This window comes from Hevea brasiliensis, chromosome 5 (genome assembly GCF_030052815.1).
Source record: "Hevea brasiliensis isolate MT/VB/25A 57/8 chromosome 5, ASM3005281v1, whole genome shotgun sequence".
Taxonomy (NCBI): Eukaryota; Viridiplantae; Streptophyta; class Magnoliopsida; order Malpighiales; family Euphorbiaceae; genus Hevea; species Hevea brasiliensis.
The window spans coordinates 114,655,977-114,669,061 of record NC_079497.1 but is presented as its reverse complement, the minus strand read 5'-3'; the positions used below and the strand labels follow the sequence as shown (position 1 = coordinate 114,669,061).

The 13,085-nt window shown below is 35.6% G+C and overlaps 2 protein-coding genes across 2 annotated transcripts; one reads left to right on the top strand and one right to left on the bottom strand.

Moving 5' to 3' along the window:
• Positions 1-1,084: 1,084 nt before the first annotated feature.
• On the bottom strand, positions 1,085-8,691 carry LOC110633771 (pentatricopeptide repeat-containing protein At5g02830, chloroplastic). The gene is made up of 12 exons (XM_021782523.2): positions 8,137-8,691; positions 7,591-7,678; positions 6,291-6,495; positions 5,516-5,623; positions 4,849-5,013; positions 4,149-4,742; positions 3,436-3,501; positions 3,235-3,315; positions 2,999-3,096; positions 2,058-2,268; positions 1,784-1,844; positions 1,085-1,626 (listed from the first exon to the last, which is right to left on the bottom strand). The coding sequence occupies exons 1-12, from the start codon at positions 8,687-8,689 to the stop codon at positions 1,289-1,291; spliced, it is 2,568 nt and encodes an 855-aa protein (XP_021638215.2). The 5' UTR covers positions 8,690-8,691; the 3' UTR covers positions 1,085-1,288.
• A 306-nt stretch (positions 8,692-8,997) lies between these two features.
• On the top strand, positions 8,998-12,820 carry LOC110633786 (zinc finger CCCH domain-containing protein 11). Its single transcript, XM_021782552.2, has 8 exons — positions 8,998-9,168; positions 9,407-9,491; positions 9,604-9,744; positions 9,853-9,941; positions 11,037-11,225; positions 11,376-11,506; positions 11,659-11,761; positions 12,174-12,820. The coding sequence occupies exons 1-8, from the start codon at positions 8,998-9,000 to the stop codon at positions 12,336-12,338; spliced, it is 1,074 nt and encodes a 357-aa protein (XP_021638244.2). The 3' UTR covers positions 12,339-12,820.
• Positions 12,821-13,085: the final 265 nt, after the last annotated feature.

Here is a 13,085-nt window from a genome sequence, read left to right as displayed (position 1 = left end):
CCACGTGAAGTAGATATTTACACGTGGCGAAGTGACATGGCCTTGGTGAGCTGGACAAAATCTAATGCCGGGAGCTCAAGGTTTGTATAGAGTTCCTCTAATGACCTTGTAGATCTGATGTCGGACACGTGGGAGGTTTTAGTCGTTTTCACGGACGTCAAAGTTTCAAACGTCCAGCGTATATTCTACTGTTTGAATGATTTATAATTGAAGGGCGCTCATGACGGCGTTCAATTAGTAAAATGATTATATTAGACACTTTTTGATCCAAATGACGAAAATTTCCCCAATGTTTGAAGGTAAGGGCACGATTAGGTAAATCCATGAAAAATATCTAGAATTGTTTTGGCTTTACCACTAATTTTGCATTTTCTTTCTTTTATATATATATATATATTACTTTTTAATAATATTTTTTTGCAAAAGGTTTTTTTAATCTTTCAACTTGATAAATTTTAAAATAGTATGAAAGTATATTAAGAAATGTGTATCCTAAGGTTAGAGTATTTGAACGCTAGGATGATAAAATTTGTCACTCCTAGCATTAGACGACATCGTTTTGAGCGTAATTACTGGTTTTCCCACAACAACAGGGAAAGAGAGCAGTGACACAGAAATTTCGAAACCATTTTGGGTTATTAATGAAAGCTTCCAAATGCAACCAATGGTTAGTGTTACGGTGGTTGGATAAGGTAGATCACTCACCACCAAAGATTTGATTCTTGATACATCCGCAACCACCTTGAACCATGATGAAAATGGCGCATTGCCGCGTTCACCATTTCAAGATGAGTCGAATGACGTAGGCAACACGCTAAAACTCCTCCATTAGCGTTGACTATTTGTCTTCGGTGGACGGCAAGCCATTCCTCACATTTCCCATCTTCGCAACTTCTTCATTGATCTTAGGCCTGGAATTTTGAGAGAATTTTTGTTCGCTTGAATACCAAAATTACCTGTGAATTTTAAAGTGATCTTCTTGTGTACGATGCTTGTGCACTTGGTTTGTTGAAGAAAATGAGCAGTCATATCTTCTAGGAAGTCGATGAAGTTACCCATTTAAGGGTGAACAACAGAAAGCAAAAATCATAATGATATGGTGGCAACTAATGAACAAATGAAACACATCACATATGAGAAAGTGGTCTTTTTTGGTTGAGTACATTTGATCTTCTATCATAGCACTGTTTTGTGCTGCTCTGAAGTATACCAAGAGGAAAAAAAAAAAGGAAGAAGAACGCATATACAATCATTTACAAAAAATTTGGCATTTGTACATAAATAATAATCACCTTCCAGTAGAACATGTTCGTCTTTGCAGCCAACAATGCAATGAATTCTTTGTGACCTTTAACCTCCGTAGAACAATAGGACGTCGAGAGAGAGATACCATCTTCCTATCTGTTCCACAACTTTTTGGCCACTTAGGATCTGAATCAAGAAGGCTTTCAAAATCTGTCTCTGGGTCAGCCCTAAATCTAGGGTCTGCAATAAGAACCTCTAGCCCTAATTCATTCTGCAGAAGTTCAAATATTGTACGTTTCACCTCTGACTTCTGTGTGGCAGGAAGCATATCTACTTTATCAACTCCTAAGGTTATCCACATGTCATCTTTCACTGGACGTCCTGAAATCAGAAATTAGTGAAGCATCAAAATGCTTTAAGTTGTGCATCTAACTTTATCGTTCAAACTTGTGTACAACATGTGATTTAATTGTGCAAACATGAAACCATGAAGGAAAATAGTGGGTGGTTCTTTATTAGTCTACCGTTGATACTATACCTAAAGAATAATTCTCTTTGATCATCCGGAGAACTGCAAGAACCACAATCCGAGCTTCAACCTGTCAAGATATGTTGAAGAGATTAGCAATGGAAACAAAACATCAACACTTTTCTCTATAGCTACAATCGAAACAAGAAACTTCAGATCAGGGTTGGTACACAAATCTTAAAAACTGTATAATGGAACCATGATTAAGATCAGTGCTAGGAACTATTACCTAATGATTCAATAACAATATTTCAGCATTATCACGCACTGATATTAACTTTACCTTTGTCAGGCCCTGCAGGTCAACAGATAGATTTTCAGCAATACCGTTCTGCAAGTGTGCTGCAACTCTCTCTAGAAGCAGGCTGTGGGGTCCTCCAAAGTCAGATTTTTTGTACGCTTCAAACTCATCTTGGCTCTGATCATTATCTTGCATTACTCCTTCACACCACTCTTCAATTAGTTGCTTAAGATAGTAATCATTGGATTTATACCTGCATTGTCAACACATCACGACAAGCAAAGTGAACCCAACTGATTCAATATCAATTAGTATGCAATATACTCTAACTATCCTTTATGTAAAGTGATTCAGTCAAAATATATGCTAGGCAATATGAGGAAAAAGGCATAGAATTTGTCAAATTCTGTTAGTAAAGTTTGATGAGCAGTTCTAGAGCATTGCATGGTTATATCCAGAAAGATATTACTCTTTTAAAAACATTTTAAATATTTAATTGTATGGTTTTCTGAAACCCTTCCACATAAATACAAACATCTAGACAATGGAGTACCATAAAAAAATTAAAAAAAAAAAATAAATAAATAAATAAAAATCTTATGTTAAATTAGCAGACAAGGACAAATTTTATTTTGTTATTATAAATGAGAATACTCCTTGCTTGGGAAAATGACAGCCACGACAAGTACTTTTTCACACCTTTCAATTACCAGGAAAGCTTACAGAACAGGCTATACGCTTAAAGGATTATGGTGATATGGTAATTATTAAAAAAAAAAGAGTATTAGAAAATTCTCCAATGAATGACTTAATGCATCATTCCTAAGAAATGGAATTGATGGTCAGAAGCAAGGGCCTGATTGCAAATTAATTTTATTAGGAATCATAACAAGTTTCTTGATTGATGGAGAGGAGGGATACAGATATTTTAGCAATTTTACATGGCAATTGCTACAGAAACTTCATTATATGTGCCAGCATACCCTGCTTTCCTCATATCCTGATATATAGCCAGGCATTGTTGCACTTCTTTCAAAGAACCACATCTGGTACGAGCTTTTAGCAATGTATCATATGTCACCTGAAAGAAGGTAAAAGACCATTGACAATTTATTCAAGCTAAATGAAATTACCAGTGGCTTAAATATGAATGTGGCAGCATGCAAAATGAAATTCACATAATGATTGAAAAAAAAAAAAGGACATTCTTAGTACTTACTAAATTTGGTTTTATTTGGTATCTTTTCATTTCTGCAAATAATGAAAATGCCAGCTTCAAATTTTTATTTTCCACACAGACCTATGAACCAAAACAGAATGAAGAATCTCATCTGGGGAAAATCAAATGGAGAAAACCCTGAAAAAAAAAAGGAAATTAAGAGTACAATCCAGTGTAAAAAAAAAAAAGGAAAACTTAGACCTTGATAGCTGTTGTATATGCAACAACATCAGGTTCAACTGCAACCCCACGCATGTTCTTCAAAATCTGCACCGAGAGGATATATTCTCATGAATATTTTGTCCATAATAACTACAGAAGCAAAAATAAAAGAAGAAAAGAACATAGTGACAGCCGCTGGAAAGAGAGGAAGAGTTGTTTGATGGAAAATTTGGTTCTTGAAGTCATTCATGAAACAATGTTAAGAAAGGGAAAAAAACTTAAGCCACAGCTTAATCAGTCTAAAGAATGGAATCATACAGCCTATATAAGGGGTCTTGCAAATACAAGAAATTCTTTAAGGCCCTTACCTTTTAGTTCCAAAAAGTACAACTTTAAGTATAGATCCTTTATCAGTGTAATCACTACAGAAATTTATTCAAGTGATGAGTGTCTATTGGGATAGGGCAAAAGGTAAGTGGCAAATGACAGCACCTAATATTATTCTAGCTTACTGCAGAACATGACACCCACAGTTACCTATATGAGTTACAACAAATGCAATTGCTACTTAACTAAATTCCCTTTTCTGGCTTTTACTCTCCTTTTGATAAGTGGGTTATGTTTATTGGATTTGGATCCTTTTCAAAGAGCGGTAATAGTGATATTAAGATGATACTCACAATACGGAGATAATGAAAATTAGGCACAAAGATAAAAACAAAGATCAACTGTATTTGTATGATAAAGCTTACCTTTAAGGCACCCTCCACGTTGCCGGAACTTCCACATATATCAATCAAGATTGACCAGCTTATATGATTGGGGGAAAGGCCTACAGTCTTCATCTCATCCATTAAGGCCTTTGCACGATGGTAATCACTACCACATGCTTTCATTAATATATTATATGTTGTAGATGATGGCATAAAGGGAAAGTTCTTAATAAAGCCTAAATGATGTGAATTAGATGCTATATTTGGCACAGTAATAATATCATGTGACTGAGCGTGCTCTACACTTGAAATAGTAATTGCACTCGCATTGTTATCTGCATTGAAAATATCCTGGACTTCACTTCCCTTCCAAGTCTGGAAAAGCCGAAAAGCTCTATCATACTGGAAAGCCTCTACACAAGCATGTAAAAGGATGTTGCAACACTGTGAATTTGGTTCACACCCAGCTAAATGCATCTCTTCAAATAATTTAATTGCCTGCTCTACGAGACCCACATTGGCACAGGCACTGATCAATGATGACCATGTAAACTTGTTAGGATTAACACCAGATGATAGCATATCTTCTTTAATTTTTAGTGCCATTTGCCACAATTTTGCATCTGCAAAGATCTGGAATCAATGCATCATATAGAAGCTACTGAGTGATGATATTACGATGAGATTATCCATGGAGGAGAAGCTGAGATTCACAATCATATACCACAGTGAGATGTACCTTTATGATTGTGCAGTATGTGAAGTCATCCAACTTCAACTGTCCTGCTGATTCCAACTGCTTTACTTCTTTATAAACGTCTTGGGCCAAGTCCACTCTTCCAGCGAATGAGCATGCCTTCAAAAGGATATTATAAGATGCTATATCTGCTGTTACACCAAGATTCTGAATGCATAGGACAAAGAGGATTACCGTACTGTATAGATGATATTAATGCACAAAATATCTGCATTTGAATCAGTCTTCAGCATTACAGGGAAAAAAGATAATATCAATTAACTTTGCATTACACTGAAGAAAAATTTACAATTTCTTGCTTAATGTTTTAACAGTAGTATCATGATACAAAGAAGTGAGAAATGGTTTTAAAAAAAAAAAAATGCAGAACATCATTCCAAAGTTTGATAATTTTGTATCTCTAATCAAATAAATGGCAAAAGAATAAGTCAAAAGCTTAATGATAACAAGAATGTACATGCATAGACTAAAATATTTATAAATGTATACTCTGGACAATAGAGCTCAACTTTAAAGGATGAAGACATGGGAAATAATTTTGTGTATTGTGTGTGTGAGCCCAAGCTTGTGTGCATGAAGCGAGCATGTGTGCAGGAGAGAGAGAGAGAGAGAGAGAGAGAGAGAGAGAGAGAGAGAAAGAGAGAGTTACTTGCATGTTCTTGTACACATGCAATGTGTAACCCAAATCATGGGCATTCACATTCATGAGACTGTTAAAAACATAAGTATTTGGGATGACCTTCTGATTGAGTATGTCCTGCAGCATCATTCACATGTGAAAAAAAGTACTCAGCAGCTTTCTTAAGTTTCACAAAACAATTCGTAAATGCAAATTCTAACATTCATGTTTTGTGAGAGAAATATTAGAGATCATGAGATTTCAAGGGCACAAAAATTTTAATTAATGTAACTGTAAATTATATATTGAAATCTAGTTCCCATGAATCCTATCACATCCAAAATGATCGTTTATTATTTTTTTGAAGGTCTAATAAACCTACAAAGAATGTAAGTAAACTTGCTGACTGATAGCAGTAAATCTATTCAGACATCAATTCCTAGATTTTGTAATAGATAAAATTGGCAGAGAGTATACAAGCTTCAAATTGTATGTATTCATCCTATAAAGTGGGCCATCCTTCATTATCTCTGTGTTTACGTCTTTTATTATTGGTGCCTATCACTGAAAGTTGGTGAAATCCTCTAAGACTGCCGGAGTCTGAAGTTCATTGAATGAAAGAAATGGATATACATGTTAACGTGGTTAGATAGCATTCAAATACAAATTTAAACTGTTCATTGGCAAAATACAAACTACAATCCAAAGCAAAGAGCTATGACATTTAAACCAAATGAAGTTTCAATAAACAATTCATATAAGAAATTTTAGAAGATGAAGATAGTCAAAGACCCAAAGAAAGTACCTCATAAATATACCTGGATTTCATGTAGTCACCACAAAGACCACAAACATCAATTACAGCACGATATACATACATATTGGGAACATCTGAGTGCTGCTTCGATGCTTCATATGCAGCCAAAGCAGCTTCCAAGTCCCCCTTTTTTCCAAATTTTTTTATAATGCTACAGAATAATATACCTTCATGTGGAAATAGACATGCATACCTGCCACGCAAAATAATCAAACTACGAAGTTATTAAAGGTGTAAGATGCATTAAGGCACAAAGAGGTCCTAGGGCCTAGGCACAAGCACATGTCTGGGTGACATGAGGCACATCGAAAACTTAAAGTTCAATCACTAAGGTAAAGTGCTGATATCCAAACAAACAAGAGATGTTTAAGAGTGCAAACCTAAATCCAACATTCTACTAAATTACTTATTACTAAATTGCAACAAAACCTAAAACAACTAACTACTACTCAATCCTTATCAAAAGTAACATGATCTCATCATCATCTTCAAAACTTCCAAAGTTCTTTTATTTTTCATCCTCATTATATTCATCTCTTCTTCCTTATCAAGACTACTGCTCAATCCGTTCCTTATCTCTAAGTACTAGAAGAGTATTGGTTATCAAATTAGAAGATGATGCTTTTGCCATTTCCTTAGGCCTAACACTTGGAGTGGATGTAGGCTGAACACTTTTGTCTTTTGTTGCTCTAGCACAATAGAAATTCTCTTCAACTCCAGTAGCTTTAGGAACTGCACCACAAATTAAATTATCATCTTCAAACACAACTTCATCCTCAACATCCAAGAAGAAATTGATTTGGTAAGCTCAATCTTGCTTATTCTGTTCAGAGAAGAAAATAAAAACCCCAAGCTTTCAAGTCTGCCATTCCTATATTTTCTTAATTGTTTGTGTTTGTGTATTTTGGGTGTATGAGCCTATGGCAAGCCAACTTATATAGCATATGGGTGATGGAGATTTGATCGTCATTATATTTTTTTTTTTTTAAAAAAAGCATAAATGTATCAAAGGTGCACCTTGCACCATCTGTTGCATGTGCCTTAGCCAAAAGGCATTGCCTGAGTGACAGCGCCTGCCTTTGGGTGCTAGAGGTGCCACTCGCTAGGCTTTGAGCCTGTGGCACCTGGAGCTTGAGGCATGCCTTTGACAATTTAACATAGCAAAAAAGGAAAAAAAAAATTGAAACCACATTCACTGCGAGATACATTTTCTCCTGATGCGAAATAAATCTCAAAATAATTTGTCATATGTCTTAGGAACACACTCTTTCACAAAAAATGACCTTACCTAACCGCCATCTCTGGGTTACGTTTATGAATACAGATTTCAATAAATTGAGGTGGCTCCATTAGTTCTTTGATGCAGAAGGAAAAGCCTGCAAAATGAAATATTCCTTATCCAACGCAAAGAATCTCAATTATACAATAGCAAGTATATATTGAATCTTCCAAGCATGAACACTCACATAAAATCGCTGACAAATGCATGCATAGATATGTATCATAGTTTTCACTTGAATTGAGCTCTATTGGCTGGACAAGAAGTATGCCTCCCAAGATGTCTTAGTGATCATGCACTGACATCCCATTTCTTCAGTATTTTCTACAGTCGTTTTCATCACTGAAAACTCATTTCAACTCACATTCAAGCCAATTTAGCTATCAGAAAGAGGATCCCCTAAAAAAACAAATAAAACCGAAAGGCATGCGACTTCTAGACTATGAGTACAGCAAAACAAACTATCATGCATATGTTAATCACCCCGATAAATAATTGTTAAGATCAATTAGAGAAACAAATGGCAAAAAACTAATCAGAAACTGAAAAATTTACCTGCAAGAGCCTCCATTAAAACAACAAATTGCTCCAGGTCAAGACAATTCACAATCCGCACAAACTCTGCTCTAAGCAATTCCATAGCTACCCCATCAAACAGCTTCAACGGGGGAATTCCCAGCTTCTCAACTCTCCTCAAAACCTCAACAACACTTTCTACATTTCCCTCGCTAAGATTCTTGGAAATCCCCTTAGCCAAAGCCATCACATTGAGTCCATCAACGAAATGCGAAACCTCAACACCTGAAGCAATCACTGACTCAGCAATTATAGCGAAGTCATTGAGGCGGCCGTCCTCAACAAGCTTGGAAGCAAGGTCGAGGTAGTAGTTGAGGAGGGACTTACGACGTGCAAGGTCCAATCGGGTGGTGGAGAGGAGCGGAGAGCGGGAATGTAGTGTGGGGATTGGCTTGGATGAAGAAGGAAGAAGATTACTCCGGAATGAGGGTTTGGTTTTGGATTTGGAGGAATGGTGGTGAGGAGTAGAGGAGGAAGATGGATTAGGAGGAGTGACTATGGAGGAGGAGCCTAGGATCACAAGCTCTCTCATCGTTGCTACTCCAATGCCCCAACCGTCATTTTTAGCGGGTTTAAGCTTATGCGATTTGCTATAGAGTGGATTGAATTTGAAAGGTTGGCATTCTCGGTTGAAGAAGCAGGAAGTTGTGTTTGGGCCTTGGGCCTTGAGAAGGCTGACCCAAATTGGGGTATAGACGCCTAATAGAAAATGAAAATCCCCCGGCGTCACCACTCGTCTCCTCACCGGACCAATCAAGAAACGCCGCAATAGAAAGCCCTAGCCACCATCGGAGTAGCTTGTGTGCGGTGGTGGTGGTGTTAGTTGGATGCAAATAAGAGATGCCACCAAAGCAACAATCAAAAGCCGATTTAGCGAAGAAGCAGAAGATCGTCGAAGACAAGACCTTCGGGCTTAAGAACAAAAACAAGAGCAAGAATGTGCAGAAATATGTACAGAATCTCAAGCAATCCGTACAGCCCAACCCTGACCCTACTAAGGTCGCAGCAAAGGTACGATTTCTGCATGTTTACTTATTTTTCATTTTCTAATATATTTTTCTTTTTTTTTAATTAATTCTTCATCGAATTTAGGCTGTTCTATTCAATTTATCGCTAATTTTCTTCTGCTTCCACAGGAAAAAATGGCAGATTTATCTTTTTTTTTTTAATGGAAAGATATTAGAAGATTGTTGAACTGTTGAATTTCGTTTGGTTGTTTCTTTTCTTTTTTTTTTTTCTAATTTCACAGAAAAAGGAGGAGGAAGATAAGGCCAAAGAGAAGGAGCTGAACGATTTGTTCAAGGTTGCTGTTAGCCAGCCAAAAGTTCCCATTGGTAAAACTCTCTCTTTCTCAAAAAGAATGGATGATTATGAAGTAGTTGTGAGCTTTTTGTTGTATGCATATTTTGGTTGAATTTGCCCTATACTAATAGCCCATGTTATCAGGTGTTGATCCCAAGTCTATATTGTGCGAATTCTATAAAGTGGGACAGTGTGCTAAAGGTTTCAAATGCAAATTTTCACACGATTTGAATGTTCAGAGGAAAGGAGAAAAGATTGATCTTTATAGTGATAAGCGTGACCAAGGTTATTGCATGAGAATTTTTTTTTTTTTTTTTTTCCTGTTATTGACTTATGAGCTTTCATCTAGTTATTTTTCTTCTTCTCATTTTGTATTTGGGTTTTCTTTTTAAGAAACAATGGAGGATTGGGATCAAGAGACTTTGGAAAAGGTTGTGGAGTCAAAGAAAACGGAGTATAATCATAACAAACCTACTGATATTGTAAGTTCTCTTCTTAAAAACTTGAATTTGTTTCATGGAGAACTAAAAGGAATTCAGCTTTGTTTCCCATTATTTCCATGCAATATACAGCCCATTTATGAGCTTCACACTTATAACATGAACTTGTGCTTTTCTTTTTCCTTGTTAATTGTGTTATTTACTTCTAGTCCTAGAAATATGATTTCAATATGATATGTCCTTGCTACTTCGGAAGATGTGATCTCTTTGTTTTATGGCTCTGAGGCATGGTCTTTGCAGAAAAAGACTTCTGTAATACTCCCCATTAGAATTTAAGAATTAATAGTGCATTTAATGTTTCAACAATCATATCAATTTTTATTCAGTATTATCTAATTGTACTTTCTATGGCAAATCTTGACTGTATTTGATTTTTATTCCTTACTCCACATCTAATGGATGATTAAGTTTAGACAAATGTTCGTGAAAGACTGATACCAGAATGAGGGTGGAAATGTAAGATAGCATGGGAAATGTAAATTGAAAATATAGACCTGCACACACATTTGCGTATTTGGAAACTTGGAAAGATGATATATCCATTCAATTTAAAGTCTACTAGACATATAAAGAGAGTGCTTTGAGAGTTCTTGTCAATCTAGTTAGGGGGAAAAAAGATCAAGAGAGTGTATTGAGAATAGGTGTGAAGATATTACTTAAAAGATTACAAGATTGAGAGAAATGGTAGTGGATATTAGAAAAAAGATTCTTTTCATTTTTCAAAAAATAACTTTATACTGTAAAGGAAACAATGCCAAGGAAGTAAGATGACAAAGATGTTTGTATGGTATTTACTCAGAAAAGATGAGATTTTTGAAGTCCAATCTCTTTAAATCGGTGTCCATGCACAATTGAGCTCATGGCATCTACACATTCAGGCATATGGATACTTGCTGACACTCAAAAGTCGAAAGCAAACCTGATCAAGCAAATTACCCTTGAGAAGAAGCATTGTATGTTGCCATAATATGAGCTGATATGATGAGATAGAACTTTTGTCGTCTAAATGAACATTTAATCTGTGATTTTATTTGTGCAAATTTTGATGTGTTTGAATATATATATATATATATGCAGGTTTGCAAATATTTTCTGGAAGCTGTGGAGAAGAAACAATATGGCTGGTTTTGGGTCTGCCCAAACGGTGGTAAAGATTGTCATTATCGGCATGCTCTTCCTCCAGGATATATATTAAAATCACAGATGAAGGCTTTGTTAGAGGAAGAGACTGAAAAGATTCCAATTGAGGAGGAGATTGAAAATCAGGTGATAACATTTTTGCTTACGATATCAATACCTTGCATTTAGCAACGGGTCATTTCTCTTATTGCACAACAGATCATATATCATTTTTTGTTATGTTCATTACTTTTACCATCCAATAGTTTTTCGCCAAATAAATGTTCTTGATTTTAGCGTGCCAAAGTGACAACTTCAACCCCTATGACTCCTGAGTTGTTCATGCAATGGAAGAAGAAAAAAATAGAAGAGAGAGATGTTGGTTTGGCTGCACAGAGGGCAGAGAGGGCTAAGAATGATCGAATGAGGTATATGTTTCTTCCTCTCACACCCCCAAAAAAAAACAAAAAAAAAAAAAAAGAAGAAAGCTTCCACCACACAGGAGGGAGGGAGAGTTGATCATTTATGTCCTATTACATTAGTGTTATATGCTAAACATGTACTTTTGATTGCGTTCCAGTGGCCGTGAGCTGTTTCTATCAGATTCTAGTATTTTTGTGGATGATGCTGAGGCATATGACGAATATCGAAGAGAGGAACAACCTGATGTTCCTGAAGAGAAGGTAAACTATCCACTTATGTGATTTTGAAACAACAAGCTCAAATAAATAATGACAACAACAACATCGACAGCAAGAAAAGATGTTTGCCTTTGCATGTCATTTAGACAAGGTTAATGGAACAAAAACATTAGAGTTGGTTAATGGAAAAACAAAGGCTTTCTGCTTATTTGTTTATAGCTTAATTAACTTGGTACTTGTACTTTGTATCAAGGGTCAACAAAATAAACTGGTGAATATTTTCAAGCATTTGTATAGGCTTAATTTGTGGAGTGTTGACGCTTATGATGCATTTCAATTTGCAATTTTTTGTTACTGTAATCCATAAAACTGAAATGGATCTTTACCTATTCAAAGATATTGCAAAATGAAATTTCTTTTTAACTGGCTTACATTTGGTTTTGCTCCTATTCAGGCCAATGTCAATTCTTCAGCTGATGGGCCGAGTACCTCAGCAACATCCGTCGCCAATATTGAAGATGATGATGATGATGAATTGGACATGGATGAGTTAAATGAACTGGAAGCAAGCTTAGCAAAAACATCAATCCAAATTCAGGAGCCTGGCCGTGTCAATTAGTTTTGAGATGCAGAGTCTGATGTCCACATGCCTTTTAAAGTGTTGACTCCATGATCCTGCTGCAGAAGGATGTCCATGGCCTGCAACTACTTTGCGAGCCGTTGATGGTGTTCTGCGAGATCTTTTTGGAAGTTATGAGCCTCCCTGGTTTCAGCAATACATCTTTACACAATGCCTTCTATATATGATATTAAATGAGTATATTATGCATGTTTGTGTTAAATGGCCTTTGCAATTTGTCTAGTTTTGATGCTAGGTTTTCTCCATTCAATAATAGTAGGAAGAGGATCATAAACGTGATTGTAGGTTGACAATTTCTTTAGCATTGATGTCATTAGCGATACCTTGTGTTTGAAATTATGTGATTTGGCTGAGAAGTAAGGTCTTCACTAGATTGAGATCTTTTTATATGTTAGGGGAAAGATGATTGATTATTCTTTTATTTTAATGAATTAATAACATGAGTTCTTTTTATTTAGGCATTAAGGCTCCATCAGGAAAGCCTTATTTTAAATGTTGAAATTAAGATGTTTAGTTGTTCTAAAGTTCTTATGACTACAACATATTGAACTTAAATTTTTTTTTTTTAATATTTTAACTGTTGGTGTTAAATTTTTCTTTCTTTAAATATTTTAGATTTTCGATGTTTAAGATTGTGTTTTTTATAAGAATTTTCTTGTAATTTAACAATTGAAGAGTTTATTTATAGGCTATTTATGCTACCAAGCAAAGCATATTTTTCATGAA